General features: G+C 43.1%; 1 protein-coding gene across 5 annotated transcripts; it reads left to right on the top strand.

The window, feature by feature from the left end:
- The first annotated feature begins 2,087 nt into the window (after positions 1-2,087).
- Positions 2,088-18,901, top strand: ano5a (anoctamin 5a). 5 transcript variants are annotated; one of them, XM_067234356.1, is made up of 22 exons: positions 2,088-2,251; positions 5,286-5,353; positions 5,975-6,103; positions 6,423-6,464; positions 9,470-9,580; positions 10,734-10,802; positions 11,135-11,419; positions 11,571-11,687; positions 11,775-11,890; positions 12,098-12,232; positions 12,372-12,477; positions 12,565-12,625; positions 12,886-13,037; positions 13,820-13,894; positions 14,355-14,583; positions 14,799-14,971; positions 15,130-15,227; positions 15,339-15,469; positions 15,597-15,802; positions 15,934-16,136; positions 16,227-16,332; positions 16,562-18,901. In XM_067234356.1, the coding sequence occupies exons 1-22, from the start codon at positions 2,182-2,184 to the stop codon at positions 16,784-16,786; spliced, it is 2,907 nt and encodes a 968-aa protein (XP_067090457.1). In that variant the 5' UTR covers positions 2,088-2,181; the 3' UTR covers positions 16,787-18,901. The 5 variants fall into 5 exon arrangements, with proteins under 5 accessions (XP_067090457.1, XP_067090454.1, XP_067090453.1 ...); XM_067234353.1 differs by lacking the exons at positions 5,975-6,103; positions 6,423-6,464; XM_067234352.1 differs by lacking the exons at positions 5,975-6,103; positions 6,423-6,464; positions 13,820-13,894 and adding an exon at positions 13,390-13,470.
- The last annotated feature ends 783 nt before the right edge of the window (positions 18,902-19,684 follow it).

Genomic DNA, 19,684 nt, shown 5'->3' with positions numbered 1-19,684 from the left:
CGCTGTGGTGTGTTCTTGACCTTTGTCAGGTTATGACACACACACAAACCCTCAAACACTAAGTTGTGCTTCGTGAGAAACATTTCCAGAACCAACTTTAAGATTTTTTCGTGCATATTTTACCGTGAACCCCACTAAGAACGTCGAAGTGATTTTTATTTTCGTTTGTAAGTGACGTTACGCTTGTATTTTACACAAGATGGCAGCAAAGTACACATTGCCTTTTGCCTTCTATGATATTGACCGATCCAGATTAAGCTTTAAGGTACATTTTCAAGAATTAAGCACACTAGCTCAGGGAGCCTTTTTATTCAGTCGACTGTGAGAAATCGGAGAAAATAAAGGGATAATACCACGTTGTTTATCATTGTACTTCTTTAAGATAAGACTTTAACTCAACAGATACGTAGGACTATGATATCTCTTCTGGTGCCCTTGGAGGCCAGGGTCAATTGTATCTTGCAAAATATTTTTGAGATAGAAATTTCATATTTTGTGTGGGGACATTACATCCCAGTGAATTATAACATTCGAGTTTGTTTAATTTATACTGTTACAATCATTCTCAACAATGTTGGAAAAACAGGACCGTAGCCAGCCTAGGGAAAGGGGGGGGGGTTCTCCTTTTCAAAAAGTTTTTTTTTTTTCTTTCGAGCTACCCGAACCCGAGCCTGTAAAGTTACCAATGAGTCACACTTAGAATATATATATTTTTTTAATTGCTTGTAATAAAAATATTAAAGCAAAATTGGCTCATCTGTTAAAAGTTTATTCTTGAATACAAATATTTTAAATACCTGAATTTAAATGTAAGATACCAAAGTGTCAGAAATAATCATATGAGACAATTAAAAAAAAGTTTGATCTTGGGTACACATTTACTATAACATTGTCTTGATGTGTTTTGGGCAGTGGTGAAAATATGCTAAAAAATTTGGGGGGGACAATTATGACATTTTCTCAAGAGCAATTCCTGAGGGGGACACAAAAATGAAATGTTTACATTATTTTTGCCTACATTGTAATAAGTTAAATTTATATTATTAATATTATTTAAATTTCCTTATGTTTACAGTGATTTATTGGGGGGGACAAATTATATTTTTCCCAGGATGGGGATTTCCGCCTATGGTTTTGGGGGATCTTTATAAACATGCATACCAACTCATAACTAACTAACTGAGCGTAGGCTATAGCTTACATCTGCCTGTCATTGTGTTCCTCAGCAGATGTGCTTGAGACAACAGAATAATATAAGTGTTGTAGTGACAGAGATATAAATGATCAAGTCAAGTATAAGATACCTGAGTACATTTAAGTACCTTAAAGTATTTCTACTTTGTTAGGCCTACTTTACACCATTGCAATTAACCTCAATCTCCCCTTTAGAGGAAAACTGGTAAAATGGAGACCACCCATGCCCTGTTATTTATGAAGACATAGGCGTCACCATTAATTCAGGAAACCTAGGTTTCTAGAACACACCCAAGACTTCCACACGTCAAAGAGAATATATGATGCTGAATGAAAAGTGGTTGGGCAAATAAGCAGCTTCATTTCTGCACATGGCCACACCCCACATGTAGGGATAGCATAATTACATGGGCAAGGGACTTTGAAAACCACTTGAAGGATGATGGGGTCAAAGTGTTACTAAATTTGACCAGATGGGAACGTTGTGAACAATGATATGGCTGAGAAAAGGCACGGTACCAGATGGATGAAATGAGGGAAGCCTACAGGACTGGCCTGCATTGATATTCCCTTACTGTAACAACACGTGCCTGGAAATGAAACGCAATGACGGATGCCCTGCCCTCAATTCACTGAATAAAAGGAAATGGCACTGCAATGCAGAGATTGTGATGTTTTGTCCAATTATGCATCTTCACACATTTTAGACATTTAGCCCTTGTAGCTTTTAGTTTAGCCTTGCCTCCCAGTTTAGCGAGGAGAGCCATTTGGATTATAATGTGCCGGTTGAATCTTTCCAGTCAAGCCACTCCCCTGTTCTGACGAGAGTTTATTTCAGGCAGGGTATATTCAGAAGGGGCTACCGGCGTTATAGTTCATAGATTCCTTTCTCAAATGTATGCAGGTGTGGACTGCGACTGAGACTTCTCTTTAAAGAGAATCGTTTCATCCTCCTTTATCGTCGTGCCAACGGGCTGCAGACTAAAGATGAATCGAATAACGGCAAAGTCTCGGGATGAAACTTTGATAGAGATGAGCCCGGCGGTGTCTTTTAGTGGTGAGTGTCCATGGTATCGGAAAACTATTTTGTTGCCTTAAACAATTTGACACAGGCCTGTCCGTTTAACAATCCATTTATTTTGTAATTTGTTATAGGCTATGTTTATCTATTCACCAGCTGATCGGGAAACATTTGCTTAATTTATTAACTTTGTTGAAATCTTACCTATTTATCTGCAAAATAGGCATACCAAAAAAATGTAGGGTATAACCTACTCGTGTTCAGTATGCAAATAAGTACTTTCATTGAACGTTGTAATTAAAGAAGTCAATATTATTAGAGTGATAATTTATGTTTCTATGTTCATCTGCGACTTCGTCTTCACCAACTTTCTCTGACAGTTCAGCTAAAAGGTTTCGGTTCTGTTGAACCCATAGATTAGTAGCTACTTCATTGTCTTATTTCCTGTTTTGCACAATATGGTAATAACGTACAGTACCAGTCAAAAGTTTGGACACGTGTCCAATATTTCTCAACCTATTTTCATAAATTTACAACCATGACTCCAGCTGTAAGACCTATCCTTTAACCAACAATTTAGCCAGTTGCAAAATGTTTGACAAGATATCATTTCACCTTGTTGAGATCAAGGCAAGACATAAAGATGTCAAATAGAGAGATAAGACTTAACCACGTTTCCTAGTAACACATACCGAGTTGAAACATAAACAGCTGAAAATATCCACAGGCAACAACCTCTGCCTTGAAGCTTTAACAGCAGGCCAGTGGAGAGAATCACTGAGAAATTGAGTTGGCAGCTCTCAGTTGAGAAGAAAATGGCCATGAACTGAGAATGACACAGCACATCTTATGAAAAACATACAGTACATGACTATCAGATCACCTTGGGCATGAGATTAGCCCAAGAATCAGCCACCCTACCAACAACACATGCTCAGCTTGAACTGTCAACATTGTAACCAGGCCTGCAGTGCTAACAGCTAGCCAGTGGAAAATGAAGTAACTTTGAGTCGTTGTATGGATAGCACTGCTCATTTCAGCAGAGAAAAATTATGAGAAGTAAAAACAAGTCAGTCTGCTGCGAAGGTTCATCCACGGTGCTGGGAGTGAGACGTGAATCAGGCTGGATGTTCCCCAGCAGTATATTAAAAATACAATTGTGAAGTTAACCCTTGAAGACCGCGCTATTCTAAAGAGAATCTTTAGGCTCAAACCAAAGAATAATCTGTAAACTTAAGATCATTCTACCAAGAAGATGTTGGACAAAGTACCAGAATATTTTATTGTAATGGTGATTAGATTAGGATAAACATCATAAAGATATCACATGGACAGATAAGATTTAGCCGTCTCAACCCTAACATTCAGAACATAAACACAGATACAATCTATGTACAGATGTCACAATAAAACTGATATACACTTTTAGGTGGCCGCCTTCTTGGTATTGTGGCTACGCTGTTTATTGGTGTTATATCCATATATTTTTTCTCAGTACCTAGAAAAGGAGTAGCCCACACCATCTGTAATAGCTTCAGCCGTATCTGAGGTTGTTTCCCTTGCCATCTCATAGTCTTCAACTGTAGAATACTGTACGATTTGAGAGATTGGTAGCCCTCAGTGTCAATATAATTCATTTCAATGGTTATGCATGCAAATATTGTTCCTCATTAATCATGGTATTATTACATATCCTTTTATTACTCTGTGGAGGCTATGGAAAACAGAAAGGAAGGCCTAGCCTGGCAGTTGTGATCAGCTGCTCTATGTGTTGAACAATGGCAGGTCTGTTAAAGCTGCTTTGGCTAAGCGAGCATGTAGTTTAACAGAGTTTTACATTAGTATACTAAATCCCTCGGTTTCCATGGACTCCAAGCAGTTGTACAGTCCTCATATGCTATGAGGTTCATAGATGCGAATCCAGTCACTCTCAGTGCTTGTTAGTTGCCTAAAAGGGGAGTCAGATGGCTGAGAGGTTAGGGAGTCGGGCTATTAATCAGAAGGTTGCCGGTTCGATTCCAGGCCGAGAAAAATGACGTGTCTTTGGGCAAGGCACGAGCCTAGTTGCCTCGGGGGAATGTCCCTGTACTTACTGTAAGTCGCTCTGGATAAGAGCGTCTGCTAAATGACTAAATGTAAATGTAAGATATTGTGAGAGTTTAATTTACTGATTAAATGTCTTCAATACATTTGAATGTTAAGATCACTTTAGCATAGTGGATATCTTCACGCATTAGTTGAACTTGTTTCAAGTTGGTATGAAAGAGGATGTGGTTTGAGGTGGCAGATTTTACACTTCACTTTATCCTGTTGCTGAAGTTTCCAGAGAAGCATGATGTCATGTGTTCTGTCTGAGCTAAATATAGCTTGAGGGAGTTTATATTTTTGCCTTTCACTGTTAGTAAAGTGATTTCAGCGATTCGCAACCTGTGGGCCGCGGCCCACTTGTGGTCCGCTACAGTAGTACAGGTGGGCTGCCAAACCGATGAAAACTAAAGTATGAAAAAAATTATATATACTGTTGGTAAATTATTATAACAATTCTACTATGCTGATTTTAAAATGATATTTTGCCTTTAAGTCAGGGGTAATGCAGGGCTGAAATGTTACGTGACCCAGTTTTCAAGTGATAGTATGAGAAGGTATACAAAGTACTTTTAATCACCAGCAAGATTGTACCAAACATTTCACATCACTTTCCTCAGAGCTAGAGAAACAGCTGAAATGCAATTCAAAGTGGAGTTTTCTTTTAAGCAGTGAGTCACCATAATCTGGTAAACTCTGAATCAGAGCCTGAGTGCCAGACAGAGAACATGCTTGTAGCCTTACTCAGTGTCAGATCTTCAGATTCAGAATCAAAATCAGAATCTGTGTGAAGTGTTACCACTACAGAGAACACATTCCGACCACATTTCGTACCGCCTGCCAAAACTCCTTTCTCTGATTTCCCCTGCTTCCACAAGGCCCTGTTTTAGGTTTCTCTATTAGAATAGACTGGTAATGACTCTTAATGTTAACAAAATAATACTTCCTCTCAAGTAAACTCCCCTGCATCTTGCTTGTTTTGCAGAAGAGAACAATGGCTTCCGGTCACACTCCATACACAGCAGCGGATCCCCCCAGGATGAACACCCTGAGGTAAACACTCGCTCCTTCTCTTCCACATGCAAATCCAAATGTGGTAGACCATGAAACAGAATGGAGAAGGAGGTATTTCTACCCCTGGAAGATTAGATCTACTGAAACGACATTCAGCTATTTGGCATAGTTTTAGAGTCATTTTAGAGGTCATTTTAGCTCAAAAATAAAATCCAATAAAAAAGATCTTAGTCTGCTGCATTAGTGTTGATTTGCATATTTCATTATCTTATCATGCAAATGGCGAAGTACAATTTGTTTATTTCCATTAGGTTACATTGCCTTGTCGGGTTTATTGTTAACTTTGAAAAAAGGAAGTTCACGCTGTCACTGAGGAATTGTGTGTTTATGCAGGATCTTTATCTTACTTCTTGTTCTTCCTCAAGTGGCATAGCAACAACATGAGTCATATACTGTACTTGTGCAGCCGTTATGTTCCAAACCCAACAACATTCTCAGGTCAGGAAGTGGCTGCTGGCTGCCCTTCCCAGTCCAGCACTGATCTGTCCTCAGAACGCCTTGCCTTCCTAGCCCTAAAGCTGTTGGATACTGTACTGCTCTTGTTTTTGCATGGAATCTTTCCTCCCCATATCTCCACTGTTCCCGCCATCTGGTATCAAGTTACCTTTAACCTCTGCTGAGTCCTGTGAGTCACTGTGCTCCAGCCTGGCCTCTCTCCCCCTCTCTGAGCACAGTGACAGTCCCATGTCAGAGCCCCCCTCCGTGGAACGTATCAACACTATGACAGGGGTAAGACAGGAGCCATGGCAGGAACTGCTGCACTCCTGTGTGCGTAACATCCCCATAGCATGCTGTAAACAGTGCAGGTTTCCCCTTAATATCTACCTCAGAAGTTGCCTTAACAATCCCATTTTGGTTAATACTATTGACTGAAAATAGGCCTTGGATGCTTGTCTTCCTGGGATCATTCAGCTAAATTGAATTGCATTATCAGTCTAGAGTTCACTGAAGCGTATTGTTGTGTATAATGAAGAATTTGAGGTACCAGTGCTTCTTCTTGGCGCTACATTGTGTTCCATCCTTCACTGTCCAGTCGGTTCGTTCACAGATTTGGAGAAAGAGGGCCCTGTTTCTGAAGCATCGCTCCAGGGTATGGCATGGTAAAAGGGCTTGGTGTGTTGCTTTCGTGTGTTTCTAAATCCTACCTCCAACCCCTGGGCTTCCATGCTAGTAGTTCAATGTCTCTTTGTAGTAAATTCTATTGTCTTCAGTATAGCACCGTAACTTGAGAAAGCTAGTGGACAAGCATGTTTTTCGGAAAATCATAGTGAGTCATGTAAATATGCTACTGTAGAGTTAAATGTTTCAGTGCATCTTGTGTGCCTCATTAAAACTGGAGGAGCCTTTTTGAGTTTCTCACCTGTGATTACAATTTGCATCACTGAAGAGAAAAACAAATCAGGGTGCTGTAACATAATGAGAAAAATAGTACTGTACACACACACACAAATGTACACACTCACACACACGTCTTTTCATATATAAATATCTACCTAAATAATTGAATGATACAGGCCTACAGTTTATGTTATGGGTAGGCCTGTATGAGCTGTTGGTGCCATCATGGGTTGTGGTCTCCATGAGTCCTGTGGTTGCAGGCAATCCTAGGTTTAAATCAGGGTTAAATAGAGGAGTGAAGAAGCTGCATGGTCTGTATGGGGCGGACCAGCCCTGTGTGTGTGTGTGCGCTAATCATAACCCTGCCCTGTGCTCATGATAGGACTGAACTTAACATGTGGTACGCGGGGTTGCGTTCCCCCTCTGTCTCTGTCAGATGTGGTCAGAGCTCAGCGTCGTGTCTGAGGCGTTCTGATCCTTCTACGCTTATAATCTTTGCTCAGAATGCTCCGATAAACACACTTATGTGTTGCTACTGATGTTCACATTCCATTGAAAAGCATAAAAAAACACACCAACATTTCTAGAGTCAGCCTATTCCCCTGTGACTTTTGAATACTGCTAGTTTAATCCATAAATACAATAGTATTAGAATAGGGAACCATGAGCCTCTTTAAGTAGCATAACTGTAAGAATGTCCCTTCAGTCAAACTCCCAGTCCCTCCACAGTGTTCTACATTTATCCTCCTTCATTCACATCCAAGTTACGCCTAGATCTATATGTCATTACAAGCCGTGGTGAGGCTTTGGTGGGTAAACGTATAGAGGGAGGGATCTAGGCTATTCCACATGTAATCTGTAATTACAGGAAATTAGAGAGAGCTGCTGCGATGTTCCAGTCAGAGAAAGCAGCCTCCCTTCAATGCACAACATGGACTTGGAGGTTGGGTGTGGGGGGTGGTTCAGACTGCTAGTTAAGAGCTAATTTGAGCAACAGGGAAAAACTGGCCTTGTTCTGTACACGTGGAGACTGATGCTCCTAGCTGGCAGTGACATCTGAAGGGTAAACATGTAGAGAGGACTTTAGAGTCCTCTACTTTATGTTCTATTGGCCCTTCTCTGCCTTGCCTAGATAACAGGCTACTAGTGTGATTTGTTAGAGCCCGTACTTTGTCCAGTGATATTATCATCCAAGGTTGATTGTTTTTAAGCAACGACTAGCCAGTATAATATGCTCATATTCTGGGATCGTTACCAAGCCCCATAAATATTTGACAGAACCTGCCATGGAGATCCCAAAGAGTTGTGTTTGAGAGACGTTTTGGATTAGATGATCAAAATAAGAATTGTGGCTCTAGGTACTCTCTCCCCCAGTGTTGTGATGTCACTTCCCCTCCTGTGATGCTGCTGAGCTCTTATTACATTAGTGGGCTGCTGGCAGAGGCGGTGCTGATGGCATGCTGATGTTGCTCTAGGAGCCTCCCTTCCCCTCCGAGCCTCCCACATCCCTCCCTCATCCCCATCTGCCCATCCCCCCTCTCCTCCCTGCTCTCCTCCCCCGGCTTCGGATGAGCGAGCGAGTGCTGGCTTGTCCTGGGATGCTCGGGGAGTAGTCCGCCTTAGACAGGGAGAGAGAGAGGGTCTGTGGCTTGACCGTGCACTCTGGGGAAAGCACTCTCTCTGTAAAGGACTTTCGGCTGATGCAACACTGCAGACATTGGAGAGGCAGAAAACCATGGAGGTAAAGCTCTCTTCTTCTGCCCTCCTCGGCTCGCTTGCCGACTCCCTGACTGTTTGTTATTGTTAGGTGCCTGACTAGTGCCTGCAGTGCTGTTAGCAGGGTCTGAGCCCTATCCAGGCAACTACAGTTGTAATGTGAAGCATTTAGCTCTAGAATGCACTGTGCAGTAGTTATTTATAGCTTTGTGAACAGCTGTAGTAGCAATAACACTGAGCACTATCTCCTTCTCTCTGCTCTCTCTCTCTCTCTCTCTCTCTCTCTCTCTCTCTCTCTCTCTCTCTCTCTCTCTCTCTCTCTCTCTCTCTCTCTCTCTCTCTCTCTCTCCCCTTTCTACTTCTCTCTTCTTTCTTTCATTCCTGAGTAACTGCAGAGGGGATTGCAGGGTTTCTTTCTGAACAGGCCACATGGCCTGACCCACTCTGTAAGCTGCATGGTCTGAGATTAGATGGCTGCGTTCAAAAGAGCTGTGTTACCTCTTGATAACAGATGAGTAACGACTTGAAAGGTCAAGCTACACCGATGATGTACAGTGACGAGGCGTATACTGTAGTTCTTTGTATGGCTTTATTCAGACTCTAACATCTGACAACCCTTTCCCTTTTACACTATCTCAGCAGTCGTAAAGTAAACTCTTGTTAGCTGCCATAAAAACAGTGTAATCAAGAATCATGGGATGCTGGATATCTCTCAGGGTGTCATTAGGCACTACAGCTTTCTCACAAAAATGCTCTGAATCCAGCCTTGACACTAAAGTATATGTATCTCCTACCTTAATCAAGGTGCAAAAGTACATCTTCAGCTTCACAAAATGCAAAAGCTATTTGCATGTAACTCCTCCGAGAGACATTATGATTACAGTGGATTGCTGTGGTTTCAAATAACAGGTTTGACTTTGCTCACAGACTCTTGCATAAGTAATCAAAACTGCGGTGGTGTATGCATAGAACTGTGTTCTCCTGGAGACTGCATGTGTTTGCCTGTGGATGATGTCAGCTTCTCTCACCATCTCCCACCAGGTTGACAAGCATCAGCAGAGTAAAGACTCTATATTTTTCCGGGATGGAGTGCGGAGAATTGATTTTGTCGTGTCCTACATCGTTGAAGACAAGGAGGGAGACAGGAAACCAGTAAGCCATTTGCTATGTTGACAGTCTCATGAATCAGTGCTAATATAATGTAAATATCACACAGTAAATAAATACAGAAAGTGCAATGGTGTACAGAATTGTTCCACTGTGTTTCTGGCTCATAATGTCCATAACTGGTGATTTAAGATGTAGCCAATGCCTTGTTGGTGGTAAATGCAATATTCTGGTAATAATGTGACCACTATAAATCATAAACACTATTAAGTTATTAGAACAAATATAATCTATGTGTTAATAATGCCTAGCTTCTGCAGTCATTATTTTTAACCCAAATTTCCAGGCTGAGGGATAGACCTTATTTAGATAAAGGCCAGAGTGATGAAAGGCCCAGTGTTTGTGACTATGCTGTTAGCTCTCACACCTGGGTGTTAAGGCTCCATGTCTGTCAGCCACGTAAATCTACCCTCCCACACTTTCACTGCCTCCTCTCTGACTCAGAACCCACACTTTCACTGCCTCCTCTCTGACTCAGAACCCACACTTTCACTGCCTCCTCTCTGACTCAGGACCCAGGACTTTCACTGCCTCCTCTCTGACTCAGAACCCACACTTTCACTGCCTCCTCTCTGACTCAGAACCCAGACTTTCTCTGCCTCCTCTCTGACTCAGAACCCAGGACTTTCACTGCCTCCTCTCTGACTCAGGACCCAGGACTTTCACTGCCTCCTCTCTGACTCAGGACCCAGGACTTTCACTGCCTCCTCTCTGACTCAGGACCCAGGACTTTCTCTGCCTCCTCTCTGACTCAGAACCCAGGACTTTCACTGCCTCCTCTCTGACTCAGAACCCAGACTTTCTCTGCCTCCTCTCTGACTCAGAACCCAGGACTTTCACTGCCTCCTCTCTGACTCAGGACCCAGGACTTTCACTGCCTCCTCTCTGACTCAGAACCCACACTTTCACTGCCTCCTCTCTGACTCAGAACCCACACTTTCACTGCCTCCTCTCTGACTCAGAACCCACACTTTCACTGCCTCCTCTCTGACTCAGAACCCAGGACTCTCAGCCAGGGCAGGGTCTCACTCTCTTCTCAGAGTGGAGGTCCACCACTATGTCTTGAGTTCTAATGATATGTTGTGTGACGTTAAGCTGGCCACCACGAGCCAACATGCTGTGATGGTTTTGTCTGCAGGAGAGGAGGAAGGAGTATGAAGCGAACATGCAGAAGGCAGGTCTGGAGCTGGAGTTGGAGGACAAGGCGGTAAGAGATCTAATGCTGATCAAATTACATCAGTCTTATCAAATTATGTCAAGGCTCCAGCCTGCCATCACGGTAGATATTTTTACGACGTCAGGCCGGCTGTCTCTGCAGGTTTTTGAATTAGAAGTCATTACTGTTTGTCACAACCAAAGGGATATAAATCAACGTAAAAGCGTTGGTATGAGACCATCCTCTTGACTCAAAAGAGCAGGAATCACCATAGTTCCTCTCCAAAGAGAGTTAGATTGACACAGAAGCATGAACAGAACCACCACGTCATTGAGCTTTCCTAACATCATTTCCCACGTCTGTTCATGTCTCTCTCTCACCAGGAGTCAGACGATGGGAAGACGTACTTTTTAAAGATCCATGCCCCTTGGGAGGTGCTGGCCACCTATGCAGACGTGCTCAAGATCAAAGCACCGTTCAAGGCCAATGACATCCCCAACAACACAGATGTTCCCATGAACTGGCTCTTCACGCCCTTCCGCCTGCCTGACCACATCATGAACCCAGAGCCGGACTACTTCACGGCACCCTACAACAATGGCAAGGAGGACTTCTTCCTCATTGACAACAAAGAGACCTTCTTCTCTCCTTCCGTTCGTAACAGGATAGTAAGTGGACCGACACTTTACAAAACAATCGTTCTACCACACGATAAAGCATCATTAAGATCTCATGCATTTTGTTTCTGCGGCCATCACCTTTCGTTTGAAAGGGAATTTCTCTAATGATGTCTAATCCCTAACCTTCCCTCTTCATCAGGTGTACTACATCATGTCCCGCTGCCCCTACAGCAAGGAGGACAGGGATAAGGACAAGAAGGGCATCAAAAGACTGTTGAACAATGGGACCTACACCTCTGCTTTCCCATTACATGATGTAAGATGATGTTTGGTCTCTTTTGCAGATGATGAGGATAATGTGATGTCTGCAGTGGTTGACTGGATGCTTTCTATATGTGTGCAGAGTTCCTACTGGAAGAGATCAAAGGATCCCAACTGTGAGAGCGACAGATACGACCTTTACAAGCACTGGGCCCGGTTCTTCTGTTTCTTCAAGGAACAGCCCCTCAACCTTGTAAGGTAAGAGCAGAAGAGGAGAACAGAACCTTTTCTGCATGGTTAAGTTGTCTGGCATCTTCCTTTTTGTCAGCTTTTGTGGCTCCCCAAAAATGGTTTTACACCTGGAACTTTACCAGGAGTTTGGTTATGATCTTAAGGAACTCTAGGTTAAGTGGGAAAACAGGACAGCTACTGGTTGCGGATGTTCTGATCTTTTGCTGTAAACAGGAAATACTACGGGGAGAAGATAGGAGTGTATTTCGCTTGGCTGGGCTTCTACACAGAGATGCTGTTCTTTGCTGCAATAGTGGGCCTCATCTGCTTTCTCTATGGACTTTTCACCTTTGATGAAAATGTGACGAGGTAAGGCCAATAGTGGAAAAGAACTGTTCTGCACATACATTTAAAATAACAAATATATATTATTCAATAAAGTATCTTGTACTGTATTTTTGTATAAACAAATACAATTTAAATAATAATAATCATGATCCTCCTTCAGTAAAGAAATATGCAGTGATGAAATTGGAGGCAACATCATTATGTGCCCACTGTGTGATAAGAAGTGTGGATATTGGAAACTCAACTCTACCTGTAACTCATCCTGGGTAAGTGACCATGGCTGTCTGACTTGCCGAAGAATGCATGCGTTTGTGTTTATAACATTCGAAACAATGATGCCTTTTTCCTTTCAGCAATCCCATCTATTTGACAACTTTGGGACATTGTTCTTCGCCATTTTCATGGGGATCTGGGGTAAGGGAACTTAATGTCTTGCACAGAGCGCCACCTAGAGGCAGTTTATGGTTACTACAGGTAGTCAGACTACAGGCCATCAGTTTGGAACCAATTACAAATTTGATTCGACCCATTGTAGCACTACAACCACCAATATCGAACACCAGAGGCGTAAATCCTACCGTGCTATTGTGATATTCTTAATAATTAGTTCCTAGTTTAGAGGTTTCCCCTCTTAATAGTTCTCGGTCTGACCTCTCGCGTCCCTTCCCCTGCAGTGACCCTGTTCCTGGAGTTCTGGAAGCGGCGGCAGGCGCGGCTGGAGTACGAGTGGGACCTGGTGGATTTTGAGGAGGAGCAGCAGAAACTGCAGCTGAGACCAGAGTATGAGACCAAGTGCACCAGCCGGCGGATGAACCGCGTCACCCAGGTGCTTGTGTGCCCATGACTTTGAATTCACTGGAAAGGATATTGATTTGCTACATGAGGTATCTTAAAAGGAGTTGTACTAATGTTCATCACATATTATTTTTTTGGGATGTGGGGGTACTTTTTAGTACTCATTTACTCATTAGTATTGAGTAAATGAGTACTTCTTCATTTTTAAGCCATGTGATTTATTTGTGCAATATGGGGATGTTTTCTGTGGGAATTTAGTTACTCACATCACTGCAGATGATCCTGTTTCTTAGTCCTTCTGACGTAAATGTTTGTCACAGTTATAATGGAGGGAGGACTGCAGGCTGTTATGTAGTCCTGACCCCCTCCTCACCTACCTGTAGGAGATGGAGTTGGTTTTTGAAAGGACTGTAGGGGATCTGGTGGCCAAAGTGCTGCTGTGCTGGACTACTGTGCTCCTGTGGGTAAGACTGGCACAGACCAGGAGGGCGCACCAGGTTCTGCCGTGGGGGTGCAGGTGTTTGGCAGGTGTGGCCTGGCTTGTGTTGACCCCCTAAACATGTCCAGAAGACTCTATAAGCCAGGATGTTCGATGGCACTTGCAGCATTTGGTGAAACGCATACTGTATGTCTTTTAAGGGGATCTAACTTTATAGTATGGGTTCACCAGATTGCTACAGTGTTCAGTGGACGGAGCTTAGTGTGACACGAGGAGCTGTGTGTGTGTGTGTGTGTGTGTGTGTGTGTGTTCTGGGTGCAGTGGTAACCAGGGTGATTGACCTCCTTGTCTTGCTTCGCCTGGTGCTTGTGTAGGAAATGGAGCCTTACTTACCCGTAACAAGCAAGTGTGCTCGCACATGCCTGTCTGGAGCCACCGTCATATTCTGGGTGAGCACGCTCTATTTGCTTCTTTTATCATCAAGGTCATCTTCCTCCTCTCACTCTCTCCATTATCCCCGTTTATGGTTTCATTTAATTTGTTTACCATCTATATTATCACTATACCATCTATTTCACCTATACCATAACTCACACTGTAGCATAGGACGATATACAGTTCATAGGTGTCGATACATATGGCCGTTAAAAAGTACCACATGAGTAGAGTTACTGGTTACAGGTCAAATAACATATCTTTTAGTTTTTCTGATGTGCATGTGTGTGAAAGCATGTAGATGGTTCCGGTTTCATGTGACCCAAATTGGTGTTTCTGTGTGTGCTTGAATCTACTTTTGCCAATCACTAATACATTTAACTACTTTTATAAATCCCAAATACGTTTACAAATGTACATCTGTCATTGTGTCCTCTTGGTTGTGGCCTGCCTCCCACCTACTCCGTTTTATAGATCTCCTTAATCATTGCCTGCATCATCGGGGTGATAGCCTACCGCCTGGCAGTGTATGCCGCTTTCGCCAGCATCATGAAGGACAGCCCCACCAACAATCTACAGGTGGTGGGCTCGCTCATCACGCCCCAGCTGGCCACCTCCGTCACGGCCTCCTGCATCAACTTTGTCATCATCATGATCCTCAACATGATGTACGAGAGAGTGGCTGTCTGGATCACTGACATGGGTGAGGGACCGATTCACGATACATGTTTTACCAGCTAGGGATGCAAGATATATCGGCGACCATATCGGTTTCGACCGATAAATATTTATACATATTTACATATCGGTGGATCCCTCCAACATGACCACCAGCCTGCCCCTGTATTTGTTAGCCCCAGGAGAACCTGTTTAGACTGCCTGCGGTTCCACATGAATGGGTTCTTCCTTGCATTGCAGAAATCCCAAAGACTCATCTGGAGTACGAGAACAAGCTGACCATGAAGATGTTCCTCTTCCAGTTTGTCAACTACTACTCCTCTTGCTTCTACGTGGCCTTCTTCAAGGGAAAGTTTGTGGGCTATCCTGGGAAATACGTGTACATGTTTGGCAGCTCGCTGAGAAACGAGGAGGTAGTCAAAACCGTATCCTTCCCCTACCACATAGTTGACAGATATTTGTACACACACTGCATTGTTTCATATATTGTTACATACGTTATGTAACTTATGTAACATAACTGTAAGAATGAACACAACTTATGTTAATTCTGTTCCGTCTTTGTGTGCAGTGTGACCCAGGAGGCTGTCTAATCGAGCTAACCACCCAACTCGTCATAGTGATGGCTGGTAAACAGGTGTGGGGTAACATCCAAGAGGCTCTTGTCCCGTGAGTATCATTAGCATCCAAACACCAATAGCTCAGCTCTCCCCTGCTGGTCACATGCCTATATACAAGAGTCATTGTAAGCCACTTAGATGTAATGTATCTCCCCTCCAGGTGGCTAATGAACTGGTGGAAAAGCAGAAAGGCTCGTAATCACCCAGAGAGTCTTTACAGCCGCTGGGAGCAGGACGAAAACCTCCAGAGCTTCGGTCAGCTGGGTCTCTTCTATGAGTACCTGGAACTGGGTGAGCTCAGGCAGAAGGATAACCAAGCTTAGCCTGCGTTCAGTTGTACCTGCTGCTGTAGTGTCCCCTGCTGTCCTGCAGAGGGCACTGTTTCCCTGTTCCTGACTTCCGCTCCTCTGTGTCACAGTGATCCAGTTTGGCTTCATCACTCTATTCGTGGCCTCCTTCCCCCTGGCCCCTCTGCTGGCGCTCATGAACAACATCGTCGAAGTGAGAGTGGATGCCTGGAAGTTCACCACTCAGTTCCGACGGCCGGTGGCCGCCAAGGCCCATAGCATCGGGGCCTGGGAGGAGATCCTTAGTGGTGTGGCGGTCTTCTCCGTTGTCACCAACGTGAGTGTGTCACCTGGTGGCGATGTGTGCTGTTCTTCACATGGCCTCTTCTTTATTTGTTACTTGGTGGTTCTGTAAACAGATTTAGTTTCAACTACATTTTCCCTACTTTTTCTCTATCCATCCCAAAGGCGTTTATCGTGGCCTTTACCTCAGATATGATTCCTCGACTTGTGTACATGTACGCCTACCAACCGGACGGGGATTTCAGCTTGAAAGGCTACATCAACAACAGTCTGTCAGTGTACAACATCTCAGAGTTTCCCTTCGAAAACGCACCTGATGATGGAGAGAGCCCTTCCTGGTTCAACAGCTCTATCTACACCACCTGCAGGTGAGCCGAGATGTGTGTGTCTGTGTATCTTTGCGTATTTGAGAAGTTTCTCTGTTGATATACTGGTTTTGATTTATTCTTTCTCTTTAGGTATCGTGACTATCGCTACCCCTCAGGCCATGAGAGGCAATACTCCTACACCATGCAGTTCTGGCACATTCTGGCTGCCAAGTTGGCTTTCATCATCATCATGGAGGTACAGTTGGGTTCTAGCCCTCCCACTTCCTGCCTACTCCTGACTGAGAATAGATAGTGCTAACACTCATTCTTTATTATTAGTATCACATATTTTTTTCCACTTTACTGACATCCACCCAAATGACTGAACAAAAGATGTCCTAATAATCATTGCAGATGACTACAGCAGTAAACACCAGTGTAAAGCTGTTCACTGAACGCTGCGCTGTCTCTTCTGACTCCCTCAGCACGTGGTGTTCTCTGTGAAGTTCTTCGTGGCCTGGATGATCCCTGACGTTCCCTCGGACGTGAAGGCCAGAGTGAAGCGGGAGCGGTACCTCGTCCAGGAGTACCTCCACGACTACGAGGTGGAGAAGCTGAAGAACCAGCTCAGCCAGGGGAACGACTGCACCTGCACCCCCATGATCTACCCGTCCATAAACACACACGAGGTACTCTCTCAGTGTCTCTAGCCCAGCGCCCAGGGCCCAGCGCCCAGCACCCTTGTCCCTGTTCTCCCGCCTTTTGGAGCCTCGTTTGGTTCCTAGTGCAAACCTGGATGGAGGGCGAATCCCCTCGCATCCACTCTGTTCCTATCTGCTGATGAAGTTCAACATGTGACATAGAGGATACGTTGTATTGGCAATGTGATAGTGCCAGGTGAATTACCTTCTTGTCATCCGTCCTCCCATTATTCCTTCCTCTACGCAAGATTAGATTCTTGCCGATAAATTGTGTCAGGGCACAGAGAATGAGTGCCTGTTGTCAGCAACTGTTCTGCATGTACATATGTAGACGTACACTTGAAGTTTTAAATCACTACGCTTATTGCTTATTTATGACTCACTCTATTTACCACTAAGGGTTTCCCTGACTCTGAGGTAAAGAGGCTCGGCTAGGTGAAATGCTGTACAAACACTGTGCAAGCCAGGCAGCTTCTACTGTAGTGCTTAGAACATCACGACTGTGTTTACTTGATAAGTGCCACTACCAGTAACCAAAGACAAATGCCTTAAAGAGAATCATTATTAAGTTAAGATTTTCTTTATCTTTCTAGTAAATTGTCCTTATATTATTATTAAACCTAATATTAATGGAAGATTTATAATTTTTTGTTGTTTTTGTTAATCTGTTTTGAAGAAAATATGTCAATCAAGGGTTCCAAACTTTGTTAAAGGCTTCTTGAATGCAAAGAATACATCAAGGATAGGGCATGAAGAGGAGATGTAACCAAATAATCAGAAATGTTTGATGAAAAACGTTTTGCCATTGACAATGTATGGTCCATTTATCATAGATGAAGATATGTTTTTTTCTTTTTTTACCTTGTGTAGAAGCAGTCAAACTATCTACGTATGTTTAATTAGATTTGCTTAAAATGTCACTCATTTGACACAGAAGATGTGAAAGAGTTTATGAAGAAAATGATCTAATCTAACCTAATTATTTGATTAAAATTGTTTTCTCCGAGATCCTGTTTTCAGTGTTATCCTCCTGTAAGTAGATCCATCCATCCAGATGCATTGCTTTCAACAGTGTACCAGCAGCACAGACTTCAGCAAGTAGGCAACAGCTGGTGCATGTTGACTGTAATTAAGTCTGTGTGTGTGTGTGCGCGTGTGTGTGTGTGTGTGGAGGGGTTCTTTTCCTGGAGGTAAGAGTGTGAAGCCCTGAGAGCGCTGAAAGATCCCTTTTTAATGTGCCTCTGTTTACACACTCGTTAGTGCTAATGAAAGCTTGGCCTCACCGACTGATGCCTATCGGATCCCTGTCTGCCTCCCTTACACTAAACCCTGTCTGCCTCCCTTACACTAAACCCATCCGCTATCGGATCCCTGTCTGCCTCCCTTACACTAAACCCATCCGTTATCGTTTAGCTCTTGTGTCTCTGGTTTAATTTCTCCAAAGTGTCTCTGATGTAAAGGACGGATTTAACTTGTGTCCTTTTTTTTGTTTTGCACAAAGCACTTAATGAAACCAATCCCTTCAGTCAGAGTAAATGCTCCATTGTCACTAGGTCATCAGTGCTGGGAAGCAAGGATCGCTTTTAGGCGTGGAACAAGTGATTGGTAATCTTGCCAGAAAAAAAAAACCTCTTTAATTTCCCCTGAAAATAACATGTTAAAGCATGTATAGGGTGAAAAGTAACTTCATCTTTTCAGTTGAATAAAAGTTTGTCATTAAATGAAGGATATATACATTAAGTGTAATAAATGTATGTAAGAGCATGAGAGGTTTTATTATTTAATTGTGCCCTCTGTCGAAGATTGCTGACTGTCTCTGTCTCAGGTCCACACACATCTAGTTTGAGATGCAGAAATATTAATGTGTTTACGACAGGAAGTGACATGATAACACCTAAACATTATTGGACAGTTCCAGTTAGCTTTTTAATTACATTTCTATATTAAATTAACGCCTCTTTAATGCCTTAATGATCAAGTTTTGTATCTTGAAAAAATACTGTATTTTTCTCAAACTTATTTTTCTTATTTTACATTTGACTTATTTTTCATCTGTTGTGTTTCACAAAATGCTTTTATTGAATATCTGTTTTCTATTCCCCCCAATAAACTGGTGGTTTACAATACATTTCAATGTTAGATTTTGTTCATTTTATACACTTCCTTTGGGTAATGATATATATATCACTGTGCTTGACTGTACTATATTTAAAAGTCAAATTTATAAATTACCATCAGCAGCACCACTGAATCCCTGTGCAGATATGTACAGTATATACACAGTAAATGCAGTGTGTGTACATTTACATTTACATTTACATTTAGTCATTTAGCAGACGCTCTTATCCAGAGCGACTTACAGTAAGTACAGGGACATTCCCCCCGAGGCAAGTAGGGTGAAGTGCCTTGCCCAAGGACACAACGTCAGTTTGCATGACCGGGAATCGAACTGGCAACCTTCGGATTACTAGTCCGACTCCCTCACCGCTCAGCCACCTGACTCCCTGACTGAGATATGTACAGTATATACACAGTAAATGCAGTGTGTGTATATAATTCATACTGGCTACTGTTCATACACTGTAACAGAAGGTCTGAGTATGGATACGGTATCAGCAGGAGGTGCTCTGTGTTTGCTCACACTAGTGGGTGTGCCTAATACCTCAAACATTCTGCTTATGCAAACTCACTCTCATTCTGTGTGACACAAAATCAAGGAGCCACAACACTAACATGGGCAACAGCCAAGCTCAGGTAAGTCAGACTAGTCCTCGGGAGTACACTTTGATTGTTTGGAACATTTACACATATATGTTCCTAGTCGAGCCGTTCCACATCTAGACAGGCCCTCTGTTCTGCTGCAGCCTCCGGAGCGTGTCTTCTGTGACGTGGGTTCTCCTGGGGAGG

The sequence above is a fragment of the Osmerus mordax genome, chromosome 4 (genome assembly GCF_038355195.1).
Source record: "Osmerus mordax isolate fOsmMor3 chromosome 4, fOsmMor3.pri, whole genome shotgun sequence".
In the NCBI taxonomy this organism is placed as follows: domain Eukaryota; kingdom Metazoa; phylum Chordata; class Actinopteri; order Osmeriformes; family Osmeridae; genus Osmerus; species Osmerus mordax.
Note: the sequence above shows the minus strand (reverse complement) of the source record. Positions and strands in the feature narration are given on the sequence as shown.

Coding starts and splice junctions, on each gene's coding strand:
- ano5a (XM_067234356.1), top strand. CDS start 2,182: ATGAATCGAATAACGGCAAAGTCTCGGGATGAAACTTTGATAGAGATG. Junction 15,470..15,596: donor CTATGAGTACCTGGAACTGG/GTGAGCTCAGGC, acceptor TCTGTGTCACAG/TGATCCAGTTTGGCTTCATC. Junction 15,803..15,933: donor TCTTCTCCGTTGTCACCAAC/GTGAGTGTGTCA, acceptor TCCATCCCAAAG/GCGTTTATCGTGGCCTTTAC.